Source organism: Panthera onca, chromosome E2 (genome assembly GCF_046562875.1).
Source record: "Panthera onca isolate mPanOnc1 chromosome E2, mPanOnc1 haplotype 2, whole genome shotgun sequence".
NCBI lineage: Eukaryota > Metazoa > Chordata > Mammalia > Carnivora > Felidae > Panthera > Panthera onca.
In genome coordinates, this window is record NC_138353.1 from 42,296,456 (window position 1) to 42,321,293 (window position 24,838).

Genomic DNA, 24,838 nt, shown 5'->3' on the forward strand with positions numbered 1-24,838 from the left:
GAAGGGCAGTGAGGCCCTATCCCTTAACCTCAGGAACACTTCCTCCTCCTACAACCCCCTACTGGGAGGAAATACAGAGTTAACAGCCCTGATCTATCAGGAAATAGTCTTTATTACAAAAATTTGCATGTAAACAACCACTGCACTGAACAGCCTCCCTCCAGAGCATGCACACCCCAAGTGTGGAGAAAGATAGAGTCCTTTCCTCACACAGAGGCCTGCCCCACGGGCTGGGCTCAGGCTGCTGCTTGGGACACACACTGGCCTGTACACACATTGCTGTGGGCCCAGCCCTTGATGGTCACTGGGAGCTGCCTCCCTGGGCAGCACTGTCTGTCTGTCCGTGACCATGAGGTGGGGTATGCCCAGAGTCCGAGCCAGCCCTGAGGCACCTAGGGCAGTTGGCTGGGCCAGCCCACCAATCCACCCATGTGTATGCACAACACAGTATGTGCCTGTGGAGTCTAGAGCACGGAGAGATCGTGGCAGGACTTGGACTTGGCGCGAAAGGCCATCTTGCGGCTGTTGCGTGCTACAATGCGGCCCAAGAAACGCTTTGCCTTCTTGCCAAGGCTCTCTCGCCGCCGGGTACCCGCCTGTCGACGTGCATTGGCCTCTTTGCTGTCCCTGCGCAGGCGTATCTGGCGCACGACACCCTCAAACAGGGCCTGGACATTGTGGTGCAGCGCTGCTGAGGTCTCAATAAACTTGCAGTCGAAGACCACGGCACACGCCCGGCCCTCTGGTGGGGAAAGGCACATTCTGGTTAAACAAAGCGTGGGTGGGTGAGAAGTCCACTCAAATCCTGGTCACCCCATTGCAGCTGCCACTCAGGAATCTCAGGGTCAGGGAAGGGGGATCCCTGGGTGGTCCCCAGAAACATAGAACGCAGCTCCTGTACAGAGGATCCAGGGCATTGCTGGGTCACCCAACTGGTAGAATGTGCCCACGTTTAAGGAGTTCACAAAGGCCCACAAAAGGAAACTCGTTCATTGAAATAATTTGAAGTCGGATATTGAAATAGAAATGCTACAGTACTCAACACAAGAGAACGAGAACCTTGTTGAGCAGCTTAGTGCTTCATGGTTTGGTGTTATATACCAGTGAAACTAGAAGGAGAATGTCACCAAGTCACTGCTAGGTTCCTCTGAGGGGCTCAGTTCTGGGGGGTCACAGAGGAGAATGCTGAGCCCAAGAGGGGAGAATCCTCCCCAGGCACAAGCCCATGCCAAGACTGGCCCCGGCCCCAAATCCACTCTGTGACCTCCTATCCCAGTTCTCTGCGCTCTCCTCACCCATTGTCTGTCAGGCCAGGGCCAAAAGGGACAGGAGACGAGGACCCTGTGGTGGCCCAGCTCGGTGCGCAGCAGCTTCCACCTCCCCTCGTGCGTTTGGTCCTTTCCCCAGCCCTCTTGGACCTTTGAGAGTCCAGTGGGAGGGTAGCAGTTTTCTCTCTCTCCCCCTCAAGTTTTTTTCCTGAACATTTTTAGCCACTCATGATCCCCAGGGACTTGAGCTGAGCCAAGACTGAATGGACCACAGCCCAGTTAGGATGTCCCTCCCTTTCCGACCCGCTCCCTGCTCACCATCCAAGGAGACCTCTCGAGAGCGCACCAGGTCGCTCTTGTTGCCCACTAGGATAATGGGCACGTCATCCGTCTGCCGTGCCCGCCGCAGTTGGACTCGCAGCTCTGAGGCCTTCTCGAAGCTTTCCTTATCTGTCACTGAGTACACGATGACGTATGCATCGCCCATAGCCATGCAATGACCAGGTAGCCAGCGGCCACTATCCTGGGGAACACATACATACACATATCTACCCAATAATTCTCATGCCCCCAGGCTACAAGGCTGCCACTATCAGCAGGCCTCTATCCCCTGGGTCACGCTCCCACCCTGCCCTGGGTCTCAGCCTGCAGCCTACCTGCTCCCAGATGTCATAGACCATGAGTGATGCCTCCTCTCCATCCACTATGATGGACCGATCATATGTGTGCCCTAGGAAGGAGACTAGTAGTCAGGTTACCTGCTGGCTGCAAGAAGCCACCCTCCCACACCATGTGCCAGGTTTACTGTTCTGGCCACCCCTTCCAACTCCACTCCAGAGCCCCCCTAACCTTTCCCTCCACTTATGGCCACTATGGTGACAACAGAAATAACAGGGCTGGGAAGTGGGAAGTAGAGGGCATGGGGGGCCTTCCTGATCCTCACCTAGACACCTCTTCCCCAAGCTACCAATGTCCTGGGTGGCCAATCCTGATGTCTTGGCCCCAAGGTAACTCCGACCACGGTGGCCTGAGTTAAAATAGTGACTGTCATATTCTTAGAGACTTTGTCACCCAGGGCTCTCTCCTAGAAACTCCCTCTGGTTGTGTTCCTGTCAGCCCTGTCAGGGAGGGATGTCCCGTTCCCATCCTAAGAGTTGTCTTAGGTATGGGTCTTCTACTCCGGGCATCTCTCCCTCTAGCAAGAGCTGGAGGTCCCCTCTCTCTTAATTTCCCCAACCATGAAACGGGTCAGTAGAGGCATGGTTCTGAAAATGCCTTCAGAATCCCACGGTATGTGCGGCTTTTAATCCAGTTCCCCAGCCCTGTAGCCCTCAGTCCCAACCCTAGCATCTCCCCTCCCTTGAATAGTCCCAGCCCCTCACCTGTGGCCTCTGCTTCAGGCCCATCCTCTACACCACCGAAGATTCGCGCCAGAGCGCTCTTGCCCACGCCAGGCGCCCCCAGCAGCAGCACCTTGTAGACGCTCTCGTCTGAGTCACTGCCCCCTGAGCTGAGCGACTCGGAGGAGCCCTCGTGCCATTCGAGCGTCGCACCCTGGGCCCCGGTCCCGGTCCCGGTCCCGGCCGCTGCCAGAGAGCCCGGAGCCAGCGCCGCCTGCAGGTCCCGCTCGTCCACCGGCATGCTTCGGCGGTGCAGCGGGGGCGCCGGGCCCCAGGGTGTGCTGCCCCGACGGCGCTCGCGCTCCCGGCCCCCGCCGCGGTTCCCGCCCGCTCCGCTGCCGCCGCCATTCAGAGTCATCGCGCCCGACGCCGTCTGGGGAACGGGAGTGGGGAAGGCAGGGTAAGCCGTGGTGTATAGGGTGTGGGAGGCCGGACCCCTGGCGCGCCTGCTATCCCCGGCTCAGGCAGGACGCTGGAGCCGAGGACCTGCCGCAGTCCCCTCTCGGCCGTGAAGGCGCTCTGACTCTGAGCCACTCTCCCGACTCGTCCATCCGCACCCCGGACGGAGCGACCACCCGCACCCTGCTACACCAGGACACTCACCCACCCGCACACGGACACGGTCAGAACGAGGTTCCAGGCCTCGATACAGTCCACTCGCAGACCCTGGCTCGGACACCCGACGCTGCTGCAGCCTTCGCCTCCTCAGTCAGCTCTGGGCCCCGGGCTCCAGAGCTGTCTATTTAAGCGTCTGCCCGCCCCCGCCCCCACCCCCACCCCCGCCCCCACCCCCGCGCTCGCCCACGTCCCCGCTGCTGCGGGGGCTGACGTGTCCGTCCCCTCCCCCTCGGGGGAATCCCCCACCCCCTCCCAGGACCTCGCACCACCCGCCCCACCAGACTGGGCAGACAAAGCCTGGGTCTGAGCGTTTGTGGTGGGAGGCAGGGAAGGAGGCAGAAGGAATGGGGGTAGGTTGAATGGTGCGGGGGGAGGGGTTTGAAGTTGGGGATACCATCGTGGGTGGGGGTCAAGGGGGAAAACCGGAAGGGCCCACTGTGCCAACTCCCCTCTGGGGAAAAATTAGTTCTGGCCCTTTAACAGTGAATTCTCCCTTTGCTCTCCCCCAGCCCTGGCTTGTTGCCCAAACAAGCAGACCAATACAGGCTGGACAGACTTGACCCTTCTCTGCTCAGGACACCCACTCCCCACCCTCCCATATCTGAGCTAAAACATAAGGGTCCTAAATCTGGACCTCTGGTCTTAGCACCAAGTCCTCTCTACTCCCCTCCTGTCCTGGGGAGCTGAAGGTTCTACCTGATGCGCCTCCCCCTCAGGGTGTGGGCTAGTGTCAAAATGTGAGCCCCTGGGGGCACATGGAGAGCTGTTTGGGGCAGGGAGTCAGGGAAGGGAGGTGCTCTGGCAGTGCTTTGCAGGTAGAGGTGCATACTTGTTTCTGGGGGAAGGAATACAAGCCCAGAGAAGGGAAAGGATGAACTCAGCACCACCTCACCTCCCAGCACCCTCCAGACAGCTGCCAACAACTCTGCTAAAAATACCTGGCCCTGGCCCTTCTGCTCCTGGCCTTTCCGTTCCTGGTCGTTCTGCTCCTGGGCTGGAGGTTGCCCAAAGTTGGGGAAATCCTGGCAGATAGGTGTGTCAGATGGCGGCAAGAGTGGATGGGGTGGATGGGACTGGACCAGAGTCAGGGCTGAATCCAGCCACTTTAAGTCTTCAATGGCTCTCTCCTTCCCTCTAGCCTCATAAGGACCTACTGTTCAGAGCATATAACAGGATCTGGAAGTTCAGACTCCCATCTAGGAGGGGCAAGGGGTAGAGCACCCTTGGGGCAGGGCTGGGGCTGGGGGGATAGAATTAGCCACCACTTGGTGCCACCACTGCCCAGAGCTCACCCCCTCCTTAGACCTAGGGTGGGGGCCAGGGCAGAGGGGAGATGTCATGGGGAAGCTTGGTTTCTAGACCTGGCTCTGCCTCCAGACTCCTGGGTCTTGCTTCCTCTCCCAGCCTCAGGGTGCCCAGCTATAAAATGATCTGTTCCCCCCCTTGCTCATGTCTAGGGTGTATGAGATTGGCAGCAGGCCGGCTATGAGGTACTTTGTGACAGGGATCTGCTATCAGACTCTGACGTTTGATTGTAATGAGTGTAGCTGGGGTGGGGGCACCCATTCAGGGCTCAGGTGACATCAAGAATGGATGGATCCTAGTGGGCTGTTGTAGGTTGCCATGGAGACCTGGGTGGGATTCTCTGGCTGCTGCATTAGTTTCCTTGGCAACATGGAAGAGGGCCTTGGAGTGAGGAGGGCCTGGCTAAGTAAGTAAGAGAGGGTTTGTGGGGGCCTCTCTGATCTTGAGGTCCCCAAAGTAGGCAAGGGCTAGACTGAGGGGTGGCCTGCCCACTTGTGTCTTTCCCATGGTCCTGGGGTCTTGGAGGCCTTGGCAACCCTATACTGGCTCTGGCTTCCTGGATGAGGTCCAGTGGCAAGAGGGAGTTGTGGTTTGAACCTCCCGTCAGGACGCCAAGTCTCAAGAGCCAGCAAAACACTTCCCATCAGGAATCCTGGATGGACTGCTTATGGCACTCCTACCCACCTCACACATGACCTTGCCACTGAAAATAACCCCTGCATGTCCAGCACAGGGTAGGTATGTGGGGGTAGCTGTGACCCTTCCCAGCAGGGAGCCATGCAAGGAATTAGGGCTGGGTTTCCCCTCAAGTAATCTGAACTCTTGACTTCAGCAGTGTTTCTTCATTGCCAAGGGAACTGCATCCACATTAGGCCAGTCAGGCCCCAAGCATTCCCCCAACAGCCCAGACACACCACAAGCCTAGGTATGGCCAGGGGCCCCAGGAACCAAGAGCAGGACATGACTCTGAGACACCCCCACTCCCACCTCCTGGTCGTCTCAGATCTCTGGGCTGAGTTTGGCTGCCCAGAAGGAGCAAACTGAGTCTGGAACACACCTAGTACAGCCCAGACTTCAAATCTCAGCTCTGCCACTTGCTAGCTATTTCACCTCTGTTCATTTATCTTGAGTGAGCCTCAGCTTCCTCCATGTAGAACAGGGATAATGTCTTCATGGGATAATGTCTTCCTTCATGTAGAACATGGGATAATGTTATAAGATATAAATAACGTGAAATGCAAAAGTAAAGTGGTTGGCATAGGTCTGGCATATAGTCGTATCTCAATAGGAACACTTTTACCATTCTTGTGTGGACAGGACAGGTTGAGTGAATCTGTGGCCCTCTCCTGCTTGTTCTTTCCTGCTTCTGTTCTGTTCTCTCCAAAATAGTGATCTGCCCAGAAGAGGGGCAATGCAGACACCCCCCCTCTCCCCCATACCCACCTTCCCTCTGTGGGACCCACACCTTTCCCCCTCCTTCCAGTAGCAAAAGGTCATAAAGGGAACTTGGTTGGGTTTCAGTATCCCCAGCCCTCCTCACACAACAGCCCCCATGTCCCAGTTCCTTTGTTCTAAGGCTCAATTCATTCATTCATCCCATTGACCTGTACTAATTACCTACTATGTGTCAGGCCCTTTGCTGTGGGCAATAAGCACAATAAGCACAAACTGACATAGCCGGGCATGTTCATACATGTCATCTAATCCCTGGGTCAATCTCACCAGCTATTTGTTGTTCCCAAGCCTGAGAAGTCACAATCCAGAAATAGAAGAGCAAGATACACCTGACAGAGGGCTTCAGAGACCTAAAACTCCACCCCTATCTCATACCCATGTATAACAGCTGGAGTTCCAGAAAGTTGCCTGGGCACTAGCCCAAGGATTCACAGATGGTGTCTCTGCAGGCAGCAGCCAGGGGCCACGCACAGATGAGTCAAGACTGACAAGGGGACTATCTGATATGCCAGCTGTGACATGAGCAGCTTGATGTCCCTTGCCCACCATGGCGTGGCTGCCAGGAGGGCCAGTTGAATGACTCAGTGACACCTGCCTCCCCAGTGACTTCCCACCCCCAAGCTGAACAGACACCACAGAAACCTTAGATTGGGGTTGTCAATACAGAGGTACATACATGGTAAAACCTACATCTGGGTACAGGTGGTCGGGGACACTCCCTGGGCCTGAGGGACCCTGGTTGGACACCATGCCTCTCTGGAGCGCTGAGGTTCTTCATCCATGGAAAGGGGCGGGAGGTACAGTGCCTGGAAAATTACCTGAAATAGGTGCAGATCCATTTTAAATCTTCACAGAGCAGTCCCAAGTGATTGTCACAACCATGCCCATGTTACACATGAAGAATCTGGGCAACATGGGCTGAGGACTTCACCTCTCTAAGCATGAGCAGCCAGATCTTGGTTACTGGGTGATGAAGCCACTCTCTCCTGGAATTGGGGACTGAGGGGGTGGGGCAGGCACAGGCCCTTCCATTCAGGCGACAGTACCCCTTGCCAATTAAGCAGTACCTGCTAAACTGCTTAGGTTCCTTTTTACTCCCTGGCTGAGGTCTTGGGGAGTAAATAATTTATTTCAGAAGCTTGTTTCCTCACCTATGAAATAAGGATAATAAAGGGTAGCAACTGCTACACAGGGCTGGGTGGAGGACTGACAGACTAGGTAGTATATGCAAAGCCCTCAGCCAATGCCCACTCTCAGGTCAGGCTCCGTGTTGTCAGCAGACCCTCAACAGATTTTTGAAGAGCCTCTGGAAATCTCTGCCCACAATCACACCTGAGCTTTCGCAGGGATGAAGCGGACATGCTTTTTAATATCCCCACTTATCCCCAGAGAAAGAAACTGAGGCAGGAAATCATGGCATTACAGTTCCTAACTGGCTGATCCCAGATCTAAGCCCCAGGGTCTGTCCTGGTGACCATCTGTGCTCTGGGAACAGGGCTGAGGGAGGCAGAGGCCCCAGACCTCAGCACCTGAAGTAACACACATCTGTGGGGTTGCTGATGGAGAGGGTACTTCAGGTTCCTTTCCACAGAGAAACCTGTTGTCACTGCCCTGACAAGGGAACCAGAGCAAGTGTCACCAACAGTGAGACAAGCAGGGATCACACAGCTACTGGTGGATGCTAAAGGACACATACAACACTCTTGGGCAAGGTTCTCATTAATAAACTCAGACCTGAACTCAATCAACTTCTAGTTTATAAGAAACATAGCAGACAACGGAGCAAATCACTGTGGAACTTCTTCAGGACAACTCACCTGACTTAGAAAAACTCAGTGTCAATAAAGATTAAAAGATAAGGAGTGGAGAGACAGTTCTAGAAGAGGCTATAGAGATAACCATTGCAATGCATGAAACTTCACTGGAGCCTGATTAAAAAACAAAAAACACAACAACTATGAATGACATTTTGGGGAAATTCATAAATGATTGGATATTAGACAGTATTAGGGAATTTTTCATTTTTTGGCCAGATAATAGTATTGTGGTTATACAGGATTACTCTTAGGAGACCAGGATGAAGTACTTAGACGTGAAGGTCATGTGTCTGCAGTTGACTCTTAAATACAGTTATATTATACATTCACACCTAAAGCCAACGTTGCAACATGTTAACAACTGTTGAACTGATGGGTATACTCGTGTGTTCACTACACTACTCTTTCAATTTTTTTTGTATACTTCCAACTTGTCCTAGAAATCAACCATTAGAAGAAATTTTAAAAATGAACTGCATCTTGGGGTGCCTGGGTGGTTCAGTTGGTTAAGCATCCAACTTCGGTTCAGGTCATGATCTGGCTCACAGTTTATGAGTTCGAGCCCCCATGTCGGGCTCTGTGCTGACAGCTCAGAGCCTGGAGCCTGCCTCGGATTCTGTGTCTCCCTCTCTCTTGGCCCTCCCCCACTCACAGTCTGTCTCTTTCTCTCTCTCTCAAAAATAAGCAGACATTAAAAAAAATTTTTTTTAATGAATTGCATTTCATCAACCCAGCCTGTATAGAAACTTGCACTCATGGGGCACCTGGGTGGCTCAGTCAGTTGAGCATCCAACTTCGGCTCAGGTCATGATCTCGTGGTCTGTGAGTTCGAGCCCTGCGTCAGGCTCTGTGTTGACAGCTCAGAGCCTGGAGCCTGCTTCTGATTCTGTGTCTCCCTCTCTCTCTGCTCCTCCCTGACTCATGCTCTGTCTCTGTCTCAGAAATAAATAAACATTAAAAAAAAAAAAAAAGAAAGAAACTTGCACTCATAATCACCATCTCCTCTCAAACCCTGAAGGACCCCACCAAGGTGAAAAAGAATCTGAGACATGCTGGGAAATGAATATAAATTAAGGATTTATTACAAAATGCAAAATGTTAGTTTCTCATTGTCAGTGATCCAAGAAAACAAGGCCATGAACCCTGGGTATGGCTGGGGGCAAAAAGCCAGGTTTAGGAGCGGGCTGACAGGCACTGGTTCACAACCTCCAACAGGTGGGTATTCTCCAGGGCAGCTGCCACCCGTTCCTTATCCGCAAGCTGCTTGTTCACTGGATAGGAAGGAATAGAGGAGGATCAAAGCCAGGCTCTGGCCAGCCTGCCGGCCAACCCGACTTCTAAGCCTTTGTATGCATATACACACTCGCACCAACCTACTGTCACCTCCTTCCCAGGACCCTATGCTTTGACCAAGCTACCCAAACCACCTGAACCCACACCTATCCCACCCTATTGAGATCCCTTCCACCTGGCTGCTCATGTCTGTTGCCTCATGTACTATAAAGTCTGACACACCCTGGTCCTGTGTACTTAGGAGAGGAAAAGGGCAGGGATGGAAGAACGTGGTAAGCACAGGAGACTTAAGTCAGGCCAGCTTCGCTCTAGGTTGCCACCTCCAATGAGGAGTCACCCACCCAGTCGGCCTCCTTCCATGTTGCCCTACAACCCACCATGGCAAGGGGGAAGCCACAGGGCCAATGCCTCAACATCAGCCCACACTTACCTGCGTGCTCTGAGGCATGGGTCCCTGGTGTAATGTGCACGTCCATCTGGGAGGGAGACAGGTGAGGCCTGAGCACTCATCCCTGTCTACTCCCTTGTCCCCTCTCCCCCATTCACCACCTTCCACTGATCCTATGTCCTAATCATGACTGTGGTCTCTGGACCTTCCATTATGCCCCACACCCACCCACAGCTGCTCCGTCATCTCTCTCCAAAGAACTGGCTGACTGCTGTTGATTTAAAGGGTTGCCTGTGCCCCATCCCTGCTCCAAATCTATCTACAGCTTCCTACTTCCCTTCCTGCCAAACTCACTACTTTTCTGCACTTTCCAGCTCAGGCCGTTATACTTGTTGTCCCATTCAAGTGTAAAGGCTCCTCCCAGTTTCATCTCTGCTTGTTGGGATCCCGGCTGGCCTCACTTTGATGTCCATGTTCATGCTCTCCATGTCCTCCTCAGTAGCAGAAGCTCACCCCTGTTCCACCCCTGGGCCCCAGTTCCAATTCACCTTGAAACGCTGGGGAAGAGATCGAAGAAGCTTGACTTTGATGGACAGGCCAATAAGGGTGGCCATGCTGCAGTGCGGAATGGTGGGTGTGAAGGCCACGGCCACCGTGCTCTCGGGGTCGCTCACCTGGTTGAGGGAATGAGATCTCAGGAGGAGACCCTCCCTCCTCCTTAGTGTGTTGCTTCAAGCAAATCGTCTAACTTCTACAGGCCTCAGTTTCCTCATCCATAAAATGGGCACAGCAATTCCCCCTTCCCAAGATCCCCTGAGGAGTCCGTGAGCTGAGAGAAGGCCAGCCTCCTGGTGGCCTGCTGGGCTTTTCTGACTCTCCCGAACAACCTGCCCCCTCAGACGCTGGGAACGACTCACCTGAACCCGGACTTGCTCGACTACATTCAATTCTTCCAGCGTCAGTGGATGTTCCGGGTCATTGATGGAGCGAATCAAATGTGGCAAGTGAAGGAAAAGGGAGTCTGCCCCTTGACCCACTCAGAACCCTCCGCCGGGAATGCCTGGCCCTGATACAGCTCTACCAACTACTGGACAACACTTCAGCCCCCTCCCAGGGCCCCGCGAACGCGCCCGCGCTTAGCAGCGGCGGATATCGAAGATCTCGCGTGCGTCGATGCTATCTGGAACCTGCTCGTCCTCCTCTCCCGCGGTCACCGGCCGCTCCCCAGAACGCTCGTAGATGAGGGGGTTAGCGTTCTCCAAGAGGCCGCCCCCCACCCCGCCGCCCCCCACCATCGCGAAACCGCTGCCGGCCGCACTAGGCGTGCACTTCCGCTCTTACCGGAGCACTTCCGGGGGACGGTTAGGGGGCGTGGCGTGGCGACGGGGTCGCAAGAGGGACATGCTGCACCAACCGTTCTAGCTCTGGGGTTTGATGGGAGCTGTGGCCTCGGTTCACTCTGTGCGCTAACCCGAAGAAATGCAGTCCGCCTGGCAAATACACAGAGAAGCCACTCGAGCAGTGTTGGCCGTTCGAGCCCGCAGGGTGCTGGACGGCGGAGGCCACGGCTGGCTCTCGGGGACACTAAAGACCGGCCTGGAGTATTTTCAGGCACCACTTCCTCCAGGAAGTCGGCCTTTCAGGCTGGGCGGGCGCTCCCGTACCAAATGCCCTCTGTGCTAGCACCGTTTACTGCGTTTCGGAACCTCCCAATGACGCGCCTGCACCCCCCCCCCCCACCCCCCATTCCACCTAGGGCCCGGGAGTGCCCTGCCGAGTCCCCAGCACGGGGACTAACAGGCGCTCTTTAAATGTTTGTCAAATACATAAATGACCTTGAGCTCGATCTTGGCGGGTAGGGGAGGGAGGGGTGGAAAGCCGTGGGATTGGGTTGGGGTTGTCTTTACGATAATGCCACAGTCATGCGTGCACTTCAAAAGGTAGATTCTGACTGAATAGAGAGGAGGTCCAAGGAGACCCTCAGATCAGGGACAATAAGGCCATGAGGAACCTTGAGATAGACCCAGAAACTGAGTCCTGAAAGCAAGAAGGAGCTTTTCAGGATGGGCAGTCACACCTCTCTGTCTTTCCTCATGCACTTCCCTTCACCGTGAACAAAGATCACTCCCATTTCTCCATCTGTGGGAATCCTGACCACGCACCTCCTCAAGGAATCTCTTCTGGGTCCCCCAATCACAGGTTATTGCTCCCCCTCTCTGGCACCCTTATCAGGTCTGTGACTATAAAGACAGTGAATGCAGTGACTCCAGGTTTGAGGAGAGAGTCGTTGGTATCGTGGAGGTATTGTGGAGGATGCCCAAGGAGGACGGAGCCAAGGGGAAGTGGCCATGTCAGTGCCTGCCTGTCACAGGTTTTTGCATATTCAGTCAGGCTCTCCTGCCTTTCCCTTCCCAGCTAGCCCCGCCTACTTCCAGCCTAGGTCAAACTCCGTGCCCTGCCGGAGGCACTCACAGAACTGCAGCCTCTGGGCTGTCTTTGGGTGAAAACAGCAGTTGTGCACTGGGTAGACCATGCGACTGGACCTACTTCGCGGGTGTCTGAGCGCCGTGGTCTGTGGGCTCCTGCTTCTCGTCCTGGGCCAGGGTGAGGCTCCCTTGAGGGGTGGCAAGGGACGGAGGTCGCACTTGCCAGATTCTGCAGAGTCAGGACCTGAGGCTGCAGGAGGGAAGGTCCCAGAGAGGTGGGAACGGGTGGAGAACCACAGTGAAGGAAACTTGCACCAGACTGAACGCTGGAACGATTGTCCGGAAACCCCGGGGTGGGCCCTCACAGGCACAGAGAGAGTCGGGGCTGTCTGAGGATACGACACCAGTGATGCAAATAGGGCCTGGAGCTCTGAGCAGCGCCTGGTGACGCAGGCGGGGCTGAGGGTGGGGGCATAATTTGGGATGTTTCCTTCTTAGTGTTTGTGGTGGAGCCGGCGCTGCCCCCGAAGAAAAATACCAGTAATAATATTCCTGATGCGGTTTGGCTTTGAGTGTTGTGCCCTTGGCCAGAAGAGCGTCCTGGCACCCACTGAAGACCCCTCTAAAGGGGCCCCAGGCAAGGTTACTGGCCCTTGGGGAATCTGGCTATACAAGCCCAAGCCCCCTGCCTCTGCATCCTAAAGAGGCTGTCTGTTTCCTCTTCACCCCATGCACCCACCTGGAGTGAGGGCACCTCTTGGCCTCAGAGCAAAGGTGTCACAGAGCACTTTGTGTCAGCTTCAGGTTACCAGTAGTTTAGGCTATTCTGGCACCATGCCTCGGTGTCTGCAGCTCCTGTGCCCCCTCTGGCCAGCGTGATCCTCTCACCCAAAACGGCCCCACCTGTGAGACCTGACTGTCCTCCCTCTTCCCAGTTGAATCTGCCCTGGAGACATCCACATTAATCCCTTCCCCGAGGCCCACCCCACTTCCACCCTTACTAGCTGCTCACCAGGCTCTCAGCGGTCACCAAGTCCTTCCAGCAGGACGATTAAAAATGTTAATATTTTGGATAGGACCCACTTTCAAAAAGAAATAATAGACAAGCCAGAAGAGGGCATAGGTGATATGTCTGACCCTCTCCAGTCCCATCTGGCCCTGGCTCCTTCAAGGTCCCCAGGGCTTTTTACACACTGCTCGGTTTACCGAAGAATGGATTTGTGCACACATCCTTGGTTTTCACCTAAATGGTCACAAATTCCCTCCCTTTCTGGCACCCAGCTTTTCTACTTCCTGACACAGGGGATGACTTCCCTATACCTGTACGTGGTAGAGCTTCCTCATACTGTTGCATACAACGGTTTCTCTTCAAGGATCCTTGATGTAACTGGCCTCTGATCAGGGACATTTCAACATTGTGTCCTTTGCTATGACAACATTCAGGCATTGGAGGCCAGTGGCCTCAGTGAATTACATGGACAGATATCGCACCTGGCAAGGAACTGTGTGTGTGTAGGCAGCATGTTACTGGGGAGAGGGGTGGGCCTTTGACTTGGAAAAACATTGCTCAGTTGCCCTCTGTGGAACCTGTGAGTGCTGACTCTGATCTTATCCACATGATATGGCATCAAGCATATTGATCCATGCTGATCTGATAAGTGATCTGGGTAGAGGTAGGCAGGCAAGCTGGGAAGGGAAAGGTGGGTCTGGCAGGAGAGCCTGACTGAACATGCAAAAACCAGTGACAGGCAGGCACTCGCATGGCCACTTCCCCTCGGCCCAGGCCCCCTTGGGCATCCTCCACAATACCAACAACCCTCTCTTCAAACCTGGAGTCACTGCATTCAATGTCCTTCTGAAAGAAGAGTGAAAGGACACTCCTTTCAGTCTTTGATAAGGGTGTTGGGGGCTCAAGAGTGGAAGCAATAAACTGTGATTGGGAAACCCAGGAGAGCTTCCTTGTGGAGGTGCACGGTCAGGATTCCCACAGATGGAGAAATGGGAACGACCTTTGTTCAGGGTAAAGGGAAGTGCATGAGAAAAGACAGGGAGGTGTGACTGCCCATCCTGAATCTCCTCCTTGCTTTCAGGACTGTTTCTGGGTCCACCTTCAAGGTCCCTCATCCCCTGTTGTCTCTGATCTGTAGGTGATATAAATCCCCAGAGTTGTTTTTTGGGTTTGTTTTTTCCCCTTTTATTATGGAACCAGGTTCAGATTGGCCAAATTCTGCAGAAGCAGAACCTGAACCTGCCATAGGGAAAGCTCCAGGGAGTCAGGAGCCAGTGAAGTTAACACCAGGAGTATGGGGAGCCTGACTGGATAACTCCCTGTACCCCAAGGTACAAAGTCAGGGCTGCCTGCAGCCACACAGCATCAAAGGGCTTCCAGTCTCTGGTAGAATAATATAACAAATCTGCTGTATCCATAATCTACCTTCAGTAATTACGACCTGAGCAACCTGGTTTTGTCTAGACTACCACCTCTCCCTCGCACCATTATTTGAAGCAAATCCCAGATATTACATCACGTGTAGATTTTTTATCTCCTATTAAAAGAAAAGGAATATATAGACATAAAACAATATCGTGATTTCTTTTTTTTAAGATTTTTTAATTTTTTAAATTTTTTTCAATGTGTATTTTTGAGAGAGAGACAGAGTGTGAGCAGGGGAGGGGCAGAGAGAGAGGGAGACACAGAATCTGAAGCAGGCTCCAAGCTCTGAGCTGTCAGCACAGAGCCCGACACAGAGCCCAAACTCACAACCTGCGAGATCATGACCTGAGCTGAAGTCGAATGCTTAACTGATTGAGACATCCAGGTTACCCAAGATTTTATTTTTAAGTAATCTCTATACCCAACATGGGGCTCAGACTTACAACTCTGAGGTCAAGAGTTACATGTTTTAACGACTGAGCCAGCCAGGAGCCCCCAATATCATGATTTCTTAATGCAATCAAGCATCTAGCCAAATGTTCTTATTTTGTATTATCTCATAAATGGTATTTACATTTTAAAAAAAAAAAAATCAGGATTCAAATAAGGCCCATACTTTGGAAATTGGTAGACGTGTTTCTTATAACAGTGTTGAGACATGATTCACATAGCATACCATTCACCCATTTAAGTGTACAATTCAATGGTTTTTAGTATATTCCCAGAGTTCACCACATCAATTCCTCCTTTCCTCCAACTTGAGCCCTAGGCAACCATCAGTCTGCTTTATGTTTCTATGGATATGCCAATTCTTGGCATTTTGTATAACTGAAAGCATCCAATATGTGATCCTTTGTGATTGACTTTTTTCACCGAGCATGAGGTTTTCAAGGTTCATCTATGCTGTAGCGTGCTCAGTACTTTTTTCTTTGTAGTGCTGAATGATATTCCAACATGTAGATATGATACATTTTATTGATCCATTTAACAGTTGATGGACATTTAGACTGTTTCCACTTTTTGGCTATTATAAGTAATCCTGCTATGAGCATTCATATGCAAGTTTTTGTGTGGACATATGTCTTCAGTTCTCTTGGGTTTATACCTAGGAGTAGAATTTCTGGGTCATATGGTAACTCCATGTTTCACTCTTTCAAGTACTGCCAGATATTTTTCCAAAGCATATACACCACTTTACCTCCTCACCAGCAATATGTAAAGGTTCCAGTTTTTCTACATCCTTACTAACATTTGTTATTATTGGTCTTTAAAAAAAAAATGTTTTATTTCTTTAAGTAATCTCTACACCCCACGTGGGGCTTGAACTCATGACCCCAAGATAAAGCGTCATATGCTCCTCTGACTGAGACAGCCAGGAGCCCCATTATCCACCTTTTTTTATGTGAATCTCTTTTAATCTTCAGCATCTTCCTCTGCTTCTCTTTTATTTTCTTTATAATTTCGTTGTTACATTGAAGAAACCAATTTAGTTGTTCTGGAGAGGATCCCAGAGTTTGGCCTTCGTTGATTATATCCATATGCTCTCTTTTAACTATTTCTCTGTCCCTAGTATGCTTGTCAACTTGTATTCATGCATTTATATTCTCAAGGCTTGACCAGATTTCAATTTTACGTTCTGCTTTGTCATGTTTTGGGGCAAGACTACTTCACATAGTGCTATGGACTCTTCCAATAGAAAACACACATTGTCTGATTGTCTTGCTTTTTGTGACAAAGTAAGTTGTTGACGTCACAGTGAGATTTCAATGAGCGTTTCTCTTCGCACGAGTGTGGTGAACACTTCTTCGTGTGTGTATGAGCCATTTATTTGTATTCCTTACTCTGTCTGAATATATTGTCTCATCATTTCCTATTCTTTCACCAAGTACATGCAGCTGGCATATTTCTTACTCATTTGTAGAAATTCTTTGTTAAGAATATCAGCTTGGGGACACCTGGGTGGCTCAGTCAGCTGAATGTCCGACTGCGGCTCAAATCATGATCTGACAGTTCGTGAGTTCAAGCCCCACACCGGGCTCTCTGCTGTCAGCGTAGAGCCTGCTTTGGATCCTATGTCCCACCCACCACCACCACCACCCCCCGCCCCTTCCTCGCTCACACGTTCTCTCTGAAAAATGAATAAACATTTATTAAAAAAAAAAAAAAAGAATATCAGCTTGGCCCCTTGTGTTAGGTGACTTTCAGTCTCTTCCTCCTGTCCCTGATCCCCACAGTAGGAGAGGTTGTGCTCTCCTCATAACATCATCACTTTGTTTGAAGGATGCTTTCTTTTTTTTTTTTTTTTAACTTTTTATTTATTTATTTTAGAGAGAGAGAGAGAACGAGCAGGGGAAGGACAGAGAGAGAGGGGGACAGAGGATCTGAAGCATGCTCTGTGCTGACAGCAGAGAGCCCGATCTGGGGCTTGATCTAACAAACCGAGGGATCATGACCTAAGCTGAAGTTGGACGCTTAACCGACGGAGCCACCCAGGTGCCCCTGTTCTAAGGATGCTTTCTCTGTGTCATTTCTTGCCACCTAGAGCGTGATATCCTTAAGCACAGGAGGCTTGAGTGCCCAACTGCCACAGTTCTACTGCCTCACTGTCAGCAGAAAGGACACTCTCACCCCTTCAAGCTTATGTGACCATATGTTTGAAGCTCCTGGAGGTCAACCAGGTGCTAAGTCCCAAGGAGCCTCACTGAGTGTGGTAGAAAAGGCCAGGGCCAGACCCAGCAAGGACAGTGGGGTTGGGGGGGGGGGGGTGGGAGAGTAGACACACAAAGGTTAAAGGCAGGACATTTGTAAAGCAAGTGTTTATAAGTCAGAGTCCCTTGAGCTGAAGACCAGAAGGAGAGGGCAACTTAGTAGCCTGGGAGGGCAACTAATTGGTAGACTAATTAGCAACTAATTGGTAGACTCAACCCTGATGTCCACTTCTCTGTTCACAGGCCAGGACTCTGCCAGCCCCATCCGGACCACACACACGGGGCAGGTGCGGGGGAGCCTCATCCACGTGAAAGGCACTGATGTGGGGGTCCACACCTTCCTGGGAATTCCCTTTGCTAAACCGCCTCTAGGACCACTGCGATTTGCACCCCCTGAGCCCCCTGAATCTTGGAGTGGTGTAAAGGACGGGACCTCCCACCCAGCTATGTAAGCAGGGAGTCCAAGGAACTCCAGTCCCTGGGGTGGAGGGTACTCTGGGCCAGGTTACAGTTGTCATTTCATCTAAGCCTCCACAGCCAGTCTCCCACCTGAGTTTGATGGGTCCTCACATGCATTTTTTCCACAAGCATGCAGAGGCTTGGAAGGGCAAAGTAACTTTCCCAGGCTTGGGGCTTGGCACTTAAGGGGCATTAGCTCCAAGCGCTGAAGGGATGAGCAGAGATACAGATGTGCCTAGGTTCTAGTTATGTCAAGTGTTCTCTGCCACCAGGGAAGGTGTCTCTGGGAGAGGTTGAGTTGGCTCCATGAACCCTATGGGAGCCCCTGACTCCAGCAGCAGATACTGTAGATCCCTGAGGAGTAGAGGACCCCCACTGTGTGCAGTTACCGTGCCAGTGGCAGGGCCAACTGCCGTTGGCCAAAGGGCTTGTGTATGTTCTTGCTACTGGAAACCATGTTGGAGTGATGAGGTTCCCTGACAGTCTGACTTGAGATGAGGGATGCCCCACTGCTCTTCTCATGAGAAATTAATATCCACTCATGCAGGCAGCACATGTGTGGGGGCTACTTCCCTGCTCCCGGCCTGAGTACAGGAAGACAGTGGTGACTACCAACACATGCAACCCATGGGTCTCATAGAGACCCCCGAAAGTCAAGATTTCCCAGCCTCAGGAGGATTGGTATCCAAGGCCCTTACAACCTTGAAGCCTCCCTGGAACTGGGCTCAATCACAGCTTCCCCCGAGCCTGTGGCCTGTAACTTGGTGCAGAGGGGATTTAGGGAAGGACCATGTGTGAGCAAGTTCTCAGGGGAGGTGGGACTGAGGGAGGCTGGGAGAAAATGTGGGCCCAGGATCTCATTTTGACCGTGATACGGCCCCACTAGGTGTCTGCAGAACATCACTACCACAAATGAGTTGTTTCTGAAACTGCTGAATGCGACCTTGCCTTTCACCTCCATGTCCGAAGACTGCCTGTACCTCAGCATTTACACACCGGCCCACGCCAGGGAAGGCTCCAATCTGCCCGTGAGTGCCAGGCCCTAGCTGGCTGGGGTATGGGAGGACATTTCTTCTGCAAGAAGATCAGAAAGAACAAGATCAGACTGGGCACTGCTGCAGCGTGGACCCTGTTGAGAAGCCTCTCACTAGTGGGTCCAAGGGAATGCTTCTTACTCAGCATTAATGGCTGACCCTTGGGCATGGGGTCATAGAACCCTGACTACTCCCGGAGGTCACAAGCTGTGGCCCTGGACTGGACCCAAGGCTCACCCAACCAACTCATGCCCAGGAGACCCACTTGGGTGCTGTATCTGTTGGGCTTATGAGAATGGAGAAACTTTTGTTTGTGTACTTACCTACTTTTGAGAGAAAGAGAGAGAGAGAGGGGAGCAGAGAGAGAGGGAAAGAGAAAATCCCAAGCAGACTCTGTGCTGTCATTGCAGAGCCTGATGCGTGGCTTGAACCCGTGAACTGCAAGATCATGACCTGAGCCAAAATCAAGAGTCAACACTTAACTGACTGAGCCACTCAGGAACCCTGAGAGTGGAGAAACTTTTAATTAATGTGCATGTGGGATGATGCCCCTTTTCTTTCCACATCAGAGAGAGTTCTGGGGGAAATGGAGCCAGGAGGAGAGGGCCCCAAAATATCAGAAGCCAAATTTTCCTGATAGAAATTGGGTCACCCTCAGCCCAGGTCATGAAGACGCCACCCTGCCCTGCCTGCGTTCTATCTATGTGGTTAGGCAGACAGAGCCAAAGTGGTGGTTAGTCTAGGTAGCAGCCCCACTGGCTGGATGGGAGCCACATGGTGTCTGTGCTTTAATTTCCCCAGGTGTTGGTGTGGATCCATGGTGGTGGGTTTACGGTCGGCATGGCTTCCATGTATGATGGCTCTGCACTGGCGGCCTTTGAGGACCTGGTGGTGGTCATTATTCAGTACCGCCTGGGTGTACTGGGCTTCTTCAGGTGAGCCTGGGGTTGGGCAGGGCAATGCCGGCTGAGTGAAGCCAGGACAGCCCCATAATCCCTGTCCCTGCCACTCTCAGCACTGGAGACAAGCATGCAACCGGCAACTGGGGCTACCTGGATCAAGTGGCTGCACTACGCTGGGTCCAGCAAAATATTGCCTATTTTGGAGGAGACCCTGGCCGTGTCACCATTTCTGGCGAGTCTGCAGGTGGCACAAGTGTGTCCTCACATGTCGTGTCCCCCATGTCCAAAGGACTCTTCCATGGTGCCATCATGGAGAGTGGTGTGGCTCTATTGCCCAGCCTCATTGATAGCTCATCTGATGCGGTCTCCACGGTGAGTACCCCCAACTGTGGGAAGCTGCCTCATCTTTTACCTCTCAGCCTCCATTACTCTGTTAAATGAGGACAACAAGGACTACCCTGCCATCAGAGCACCTGGGAAACCGCCACCTCTCCGGGGATTGCGGAGGGGCTCAGGGATCAGAATCCACAGAACTCTGCCATTGCAGAGGCTGAGCATGTTCTATGGCCCGCAAAACTGCTGCCCTAGTACCTGTGAGATTTGTGGTGCACCTGCCCCTGGCTGGGACCTTAGACAAATCATTCACCCTTGCCTGGAAGGATGAGCCAGCCCCTGCCTGGTCTCTTTACAGATGGTGGCAAACATGTCTGCCTGTGGCCAGATTGACTCAGAGGCACTGGTGGACTGCCTGAGGGGCAAGAGTGAAGAGGAGATTCTGGCCATTAATAAGGTCAGGCTGAGTGGATGCGTGTATGGAGGAAAAGGACTGACAGGTGTGGGGAACACATCCCTTTCATTCTCTGGGCAAGTTATTCCATCTCCACACATTGGTGTCCTCACACTCTTGAGCGGGAAGTTGAGGCCAGGCCATGCTAAGCCAGCTGTAGGACCTCCTGATGGAGAGGGTATGGGTGTCCTGGATGAGCTGGGAAGGAGTGACTGGGATCCAGAAGCCATCAGAAAAAGGGACTTGACTTTGTGGGCCCTCTCAGCCCTTCAGGATCATCCCTGGCATGGTGGATGGGACCTTCCTGCCCAGGCACCCCCACGAGCTGCTGGCCTCTGCCGACTTTCAACCTGTCCCCAGCATCATTGGTGTCAACAACGATGAGTACGGTTGGCTCATCCCCTCGGTGAGGCTCAGCCCCAAGCTCCCAGGTGCGAGGAGTCCTTTGGGGAGCAGGGCTCTGGGCTTCATAGCTCTATCTAGGCCCATCCTACCCTCAACTTGAGATTCCCCCACTACCCAGGCCTTGGACATCTCTGACACTCAGAAGGACAGAGAGACTGTGAAGGCTGTTCTGCGGAATATGTTGGCAATGTTGGTGAGGCTTCTGGGGTCCTGCCCCAATGAAGAGGGCCTTTACTCCAGTCCGGAGGCAGGGAAGACCTATCCCCAAGATATCGTGTCCATGCATTGTCTCCCATGAGCAAAGGCTGGGTCACCCTGGAGCTAGGCCCCTTCCTTCCATTCCCGAGACCATCCCAGGATCCGTCTGCCCAGCCCGGACCCTGCTGCCTCCCTGCTGCCACCAGCCCACCTAACCTATTTCTGATCCACCTGGGGTAGGTGTTGCCTCCTCAGTCTGTTGACCTATTGATGGAGGAGTACTTAGGGGACAGTGCGGACCCACAGACCCTCCAGGTCCAGTTCCATGAGATGATGGGGGACTATATCTTCGTGATCCCTGCACTCCAAGTAGCCAGTTTTCAACGTGAGTACATCTGTAACTAAAGCCAGATCAATAAGGGGGCAGCTCAGAGCTGTAGGTCCCTGGCAAGGTCTATTGGTGTCCAGGTCCCAACTCGTGTCTATTTATTGGGCCCATAGGTGCCAGGCACGTGATGTCCCTTGTTTCAGTAAATCCTCATGGCTAACCTAAGAGACATTCCTCATTTTACAGATGAGGAAACTAAGGTTCAGTGACCTTCAGTGACTTACCTAAAACCACACACAATTTGAATCCAGGTCACGATTTGAACCCAGGTCCTTCCCACTGCTCTTGCTCCAGCCAGTGGCTCCCTCACCCCATTGTTCAGATTCCAACCAGCATTGGACCTAGCTCTCTCATCACCATGGGTAATGCAGGACGGCCCCAGGGAAGGGACAGCCATATCATGGCCTGTCCACCTCACCCTCTAGGTGTGCATGCCCCCGTCTACTTCTATGAGTTCCAGCATCGGCCCAGCTTCTTCAAGGACACCAAGCCACCCCACGTGAGGGCAGACCATGGTGATGAGATGTTCTTTGTCTTCGGAACTGCCTTCTGGAAAGACTATGGTAAGTGTTCCTGGGTGGGGTCCCTCAGAGACCCCTCATTCTCAGAATGCGGGACAGGGCCTTGGCTGGGTCCCTGAGTGAGGGTGATAGCCCTCACTGTAGAGATGAGAGAGAGGAAAGAATCAGGCGCCCAAATCTTACAGCTAGAAAGGCTGAGCTAGAATTGGAGTCCAACAATCTCCAGGCTGGGGCCTTCTCTCCCTCCACCTCTCTCCACTTCAACCATGGATGCCTGGCATGGGTGCAGAGGAGGGTGTTTGAAAGGCATATTTGTTTCTTAAATGATTTTGCAATGTCAGAAGGAAGAAGGGAGGCTTCTAGAACAGAGATGAGCCTAGTTTGGGCGGGGAGAGGGCCTGGTTCCCAAGGGCTGCGGGGAGAGTGGGCAGAGAGCCAGGCCTGGGAGGGCAGGGGAGCAGCCAGGGAAAAGTTGCACACGGGCTGGCGAGTGAGGTGGGGGCTGACCCGTGTGCTGGGCCGGGGTTGGCGCTCGCTCACCTGGACCCTTGTCCTCTTGCTCCCTATAGTTGAAGTCACTGAGGAGGAAGAGCTGTTGAGCAGGAAGATGATGAAGTACTGGGCTAACTTCGCTCGAAACGGGTGAGATGGCACGCCCCACCTCAACCTCCAGGGGCTGCGGCGGCTTGAAACATTCAAGGTCCCCCTTTTCTGTTGTGTCTTATTAGCTTACATGTTTCCTTAATTGCATGGTGGTTCCTTCCCTAGCTTCAGGAGCCTGGGAGGGGCCTTGTGGGTGCTGAGCGCTCAGTCCATCTCCAGGAGCCTCCCTCTGACAGGAAGGGAAAAAACAGCCCAGGTTGCCCAGGTGGAGCTGACGCTCTAGTGGGAGGTAGTTTCTTTCCTAAGTCTAGAAACATCCCCCTGTCATTCCCCAAGCCCACCCAGCTTGTTTGGTACCTTGCCTGACTCCAGTTGGGGTGCCAGGTCTGGGCTCAGCAGGGCTCAGAGTGACTGTCCCCTGCCCTGCTGGGAGGGCATGTCTACAGGAACCCCAACGGCAAGGGTCTGCCCCACTGGCCTGTGTTCGACCAGGAAGAGCAATACTTGCAGCTGAACTTGCAGCCTGCGGTGGGCCGAGCCCTGAAGGCCCACAGGCTCCAGTTTTGGACAAAGATCCTACCCCAGAAGATACAGGAGCTAAAGGAGGCGGAGGAAAATCACACAGAGCTGTAACTCCCTGTTACATCCCTGTCTAGGGTGAGAGGGTGGAGGGGTGCATTTGGGTGCAGGTGGGAGTCTACCGCATATGCCCACACACACCCACTGAGGAGCTAGTCGCTTCTGCCTTCGTTCACATAGCCATTCACGCATGCTTCCAGCCAGCCAGGCTGCAAACATTTATTAAGGGCCTACCGCATATTACTTGCCAAGCCCCCCATACATCCTCTCATGTTAGACATACTCAGTGAATGAAGCCGGGGATGGGCAAACCCGGATGGAAGTGCACACCCCACTGAGCCTGGGGCCCCACCCCCTCTTCCTCACCTCTACCCCATCCCCACCCTCCCTCCCCACTCCCTTTGAAGGAGGGTGCTTTGGGAAATGTTAACCACACCTGGCTCTCAACAAGCCCCACATGCTCTCCTATCTGTAAGTAGAAAATCTGGACGCCAGGAGCCCAGGAGCTCCGAGATCTTGACCACCGAGGCCACCAGCTACTGTGAATGTAAAAGTCCCTGCCCCACCCATTGTCCCCTAAACTAAATGTCATCTATCACTGACATTTAAACACAACACTCAAGGGGCGCCTGGATGGCTCAGTCAGTTAAACGTCTGACTTCGGCTCAAGTCATGATCTCATGGTTCATGGGTCTGAGCCCCATGTCAGGTGCTACGCTGACAGCTCGGAGTCTGGAGCCTGCTTTGGATTCTGTGCCTCCCTCTCTCTCTGCCCCTTCCCCTCTCACTCTCTCTCTCCATCTTAAAAATAAATAAACATTTAAACACAGCATTCACTCACTTATCTGTGTCCCACAGAGGTGACCAACTCCATTTTTTATAAGAAGAAGGCCTGAGCTTGTCCATGCGGCCCATGGAACCTGGGCCAGCTGTGCAGTGTCCAGGAGAACTGGGTGGGTCCCTCAGCCATCCACCTCCCGAAATTTGCCTTTATTTTCAGTGGTGCTGTGACACCCAAACTTTACAGGATTGTAGCACATCCAAGAAGATGTTTATCTGTGAGATGTTTCCTGGAAGTAGGATTGAGGGGCCAGAAAGCCCAGGAGAAGAGACTCTTGTACCCAGACTTCCAAAGGCCTCTCTATCCAAGGAGGTGCTCCTCTTACCTTTTAGAATTCTCCTTGCCAACCCCCACCCCACACTGAACATCCCCCAACTCACTCTGAGCATCCACATGATCAGTTTTCCTGCTTACCCCATTGCTTTCCCTAAACTTTTCTTTCTCTCACCTTAAAAGAAACCTGTCTTATATGGTATTTGATCTCAGTGTGCAAAAATACCAAATTGTGTTCACTCTGCCTCTTTGTTCCACCAAAGCACTTTTTCTGCGTCACTAATAGGCTGTATCCCTCTTCTCATGGACCTAGGAGTCCTGCTATGCCCCCACCTCTGACCAACTTGCCCTCTCCACACACTAGATTTTCCAGGAGGAAAGAAAGTCCTCCTTTCCCTCCACTACATTTAAGCCCAACCATAGAGCCTCGTGACATGGGGCCTGAAGGATGCAGAGAGGCCACCAGATGGCAGACGAGGATAACCTTAAGCCTGGCTGTCTTAGAGGGAATGGGCTCTCCTTGTGGTGAACTGCTGACTGGTGCATGAAGCTTCTCTTGCATTCTGAAAGCATTTATTGAGCACCCACAGCATGCATGCCTCTGTATGTTTTTCCCTGCAGATGCACAATACACTTTCTAAAAGTGGGTTCCCAGTACTAGTTTTTTAATCATCTTATTTTTTTTTAAACGGCTTTATTGTGGAATAATTTACATACAATTAAATTCACCCACTTC

The 24,838-nt window shown here is 52.6% G+C and overlaps 3 protein-coding genes across 4 annotated transcripts; 1 reads left to right on the top strand and 2 right to left on the bottom strand.

Moving 5' to 3' along the window:
• Positions 1 to 94: 94 nt before the first annotated feature.
• On the bottom strand, positions 95 to 3,407 carry RRAD (RRAD, Ras related glycolysis inhibitor and calcium channel regulator). 2 transcript variants are annotated; one of them, XM_060650573.2, is made up of 5 exons: positions 3,276 to 3,407; positions 2,651 to 3,041; positions 1,925 to 1,998; positions 1,587 to 1,791; positions 95 to 742 (listed from the first exon to the last, which is right to left on the bottom strand). In XM_060650573.2, exons 2-5 carry the CDS (start codon positions 3,024 to 3,026, stop codon positions 465 to 467), a joined length of 933 nt encoding a protein of 310 aa, XP_060506556.2. In that variant the 5' UTR covers positions 3,027 to 3,041; positions 3,276 to 3,407; the 3' UTR covers positions 95 to 464. The 2 variants fall into 2 exon arrangements, with proteins under 2 accessions (XP_060506556.2, XP_060506555.2); XM_060650572.2 differs by having other exon boundaries at positions 3,272 to 3,404.
• A 5,516-nt stretch (positions 3,408 to 8,923) lies between these two features.
• CIAO2B (cytosolic iron-sulfur assembly component 2B) lies at positions 8,924 to 11,160 on the bottom strand. The gene is made up of 5 exons (XM_078438860.2): positions 10,696 to 11,160; positions 10,462 to 10,539; positions 10,093 to 10,218; positions 9,587 to 9,632; positions 8,924 to 9,134 (listed from the first exon to the last, which is right to left on the bottom strand). The coding sequence occupies exons 1-5, from the start codon at positions 10,837 to 10,839 to the stop codon at positions 9,037 to 9,039; spliced, it is 492 nt and encodes a 163-aa protein (XP_078294986.2). The 5' UTR covers positions 10,840 to 11,160; the 3' UTR covers positions 8,924 to 9,036.
• An 820-nt stretch (positions 11,161 to 11,980) lies between these two features.
• On the top strand, positions 11,981 to 23,820 carry CES2 (carboxylesterase 2). The gene is made up of 12 exons (XM_060650558.3): positions 11,981 to 12,148; positions 17,356 to 17,560; positions 18,458 to 18,599; positions 19,407 to 19,540; positions 19,621 to 19,879; positions 20,199 to 20,297; positions 20,560 to 20,700; positions 20,818 to 20,892; positions 21,138 to 21,282; positions 21,711 to 21,848; positions 22,376 to 22,448; positions 22,856 to 23,820. Exons 1-12 carry the CDS (start codon positions 12,076 to 12,078, stop codon positions 23,040 to 23,042), a joined length of 1,671 nt encoding a protein of 556 aa, XP_060506541.2. The 5' UTR covers positions 11,981 to 12,075; the 3' UTR covers positions 23,043 to 23,820.
• Positions 23,821 to 24,838: the final 1,018 nt, after the last annotated feature.

Coding starts and splice junctions, on each gene's coding strand:
- RRAD (XM_060650573.2), bottom strand. CDS start 3,026: ATGACTCTGAATGGCGGCGGCAGCGGAGCGGGCGGGAACCGCGGCGGG. Junction 1,999..2,650: donor GCCTGAAGCAGAGGCCACAG/GTGAGGGGCTGG, acceptor TCTCCTTCCTAG/GGCACACATATGATCGGTCC. Junction 743..1,586: donor TCGAGAGGTCTCCTTGGATG/GTGAGCAGGGAG, acceptor TTTCCCCACCAG/AGGGCCGGGCGTGTGCCGTG.
- CIAO2B (XM_078438860.2), bottom strand. CDS start 10,839: ATGGTGGGGGGCGGCGGGGTGGGGGGCGGCCTCTTGGAGAACGCTAAC. Junction 10,540..10,695: donor ACGCACGCGAGATCTTCGAT/ATCCGCCGCTGC, acceptor CACTTGCCACAT/TTGATTCGCTCCATCAATGA. Junction 10,219..10,461: donor TCGAGCAAGTCCGGGTTCAG/GTGAGTCGTTCC, acceptor TCCCTCAACCAG/GTGAGCGACCCCGAGAGCAC.
- CES2 (XM_060650558.3), top strand. CDS start 12,076: ATGCGACTGGACCTACTTCGCGGGTGTCTGAGCGCCGTGGTCTGTGGG. Junction 18,600..19,406: donor GGGAAGGCTCCAATCTGCCC/GTGAGTGCCAGG, acceptor TAATTTCCCCAG/GTGTTGGTGTGGATCCATGG. Junction 22,449..22,855: donor GCTAACTTCGCTCGAAACGG/GTGAGATGGCAC, acceptor GCATGTCTACAG/GAACCCCAACGGCAAGGGTC.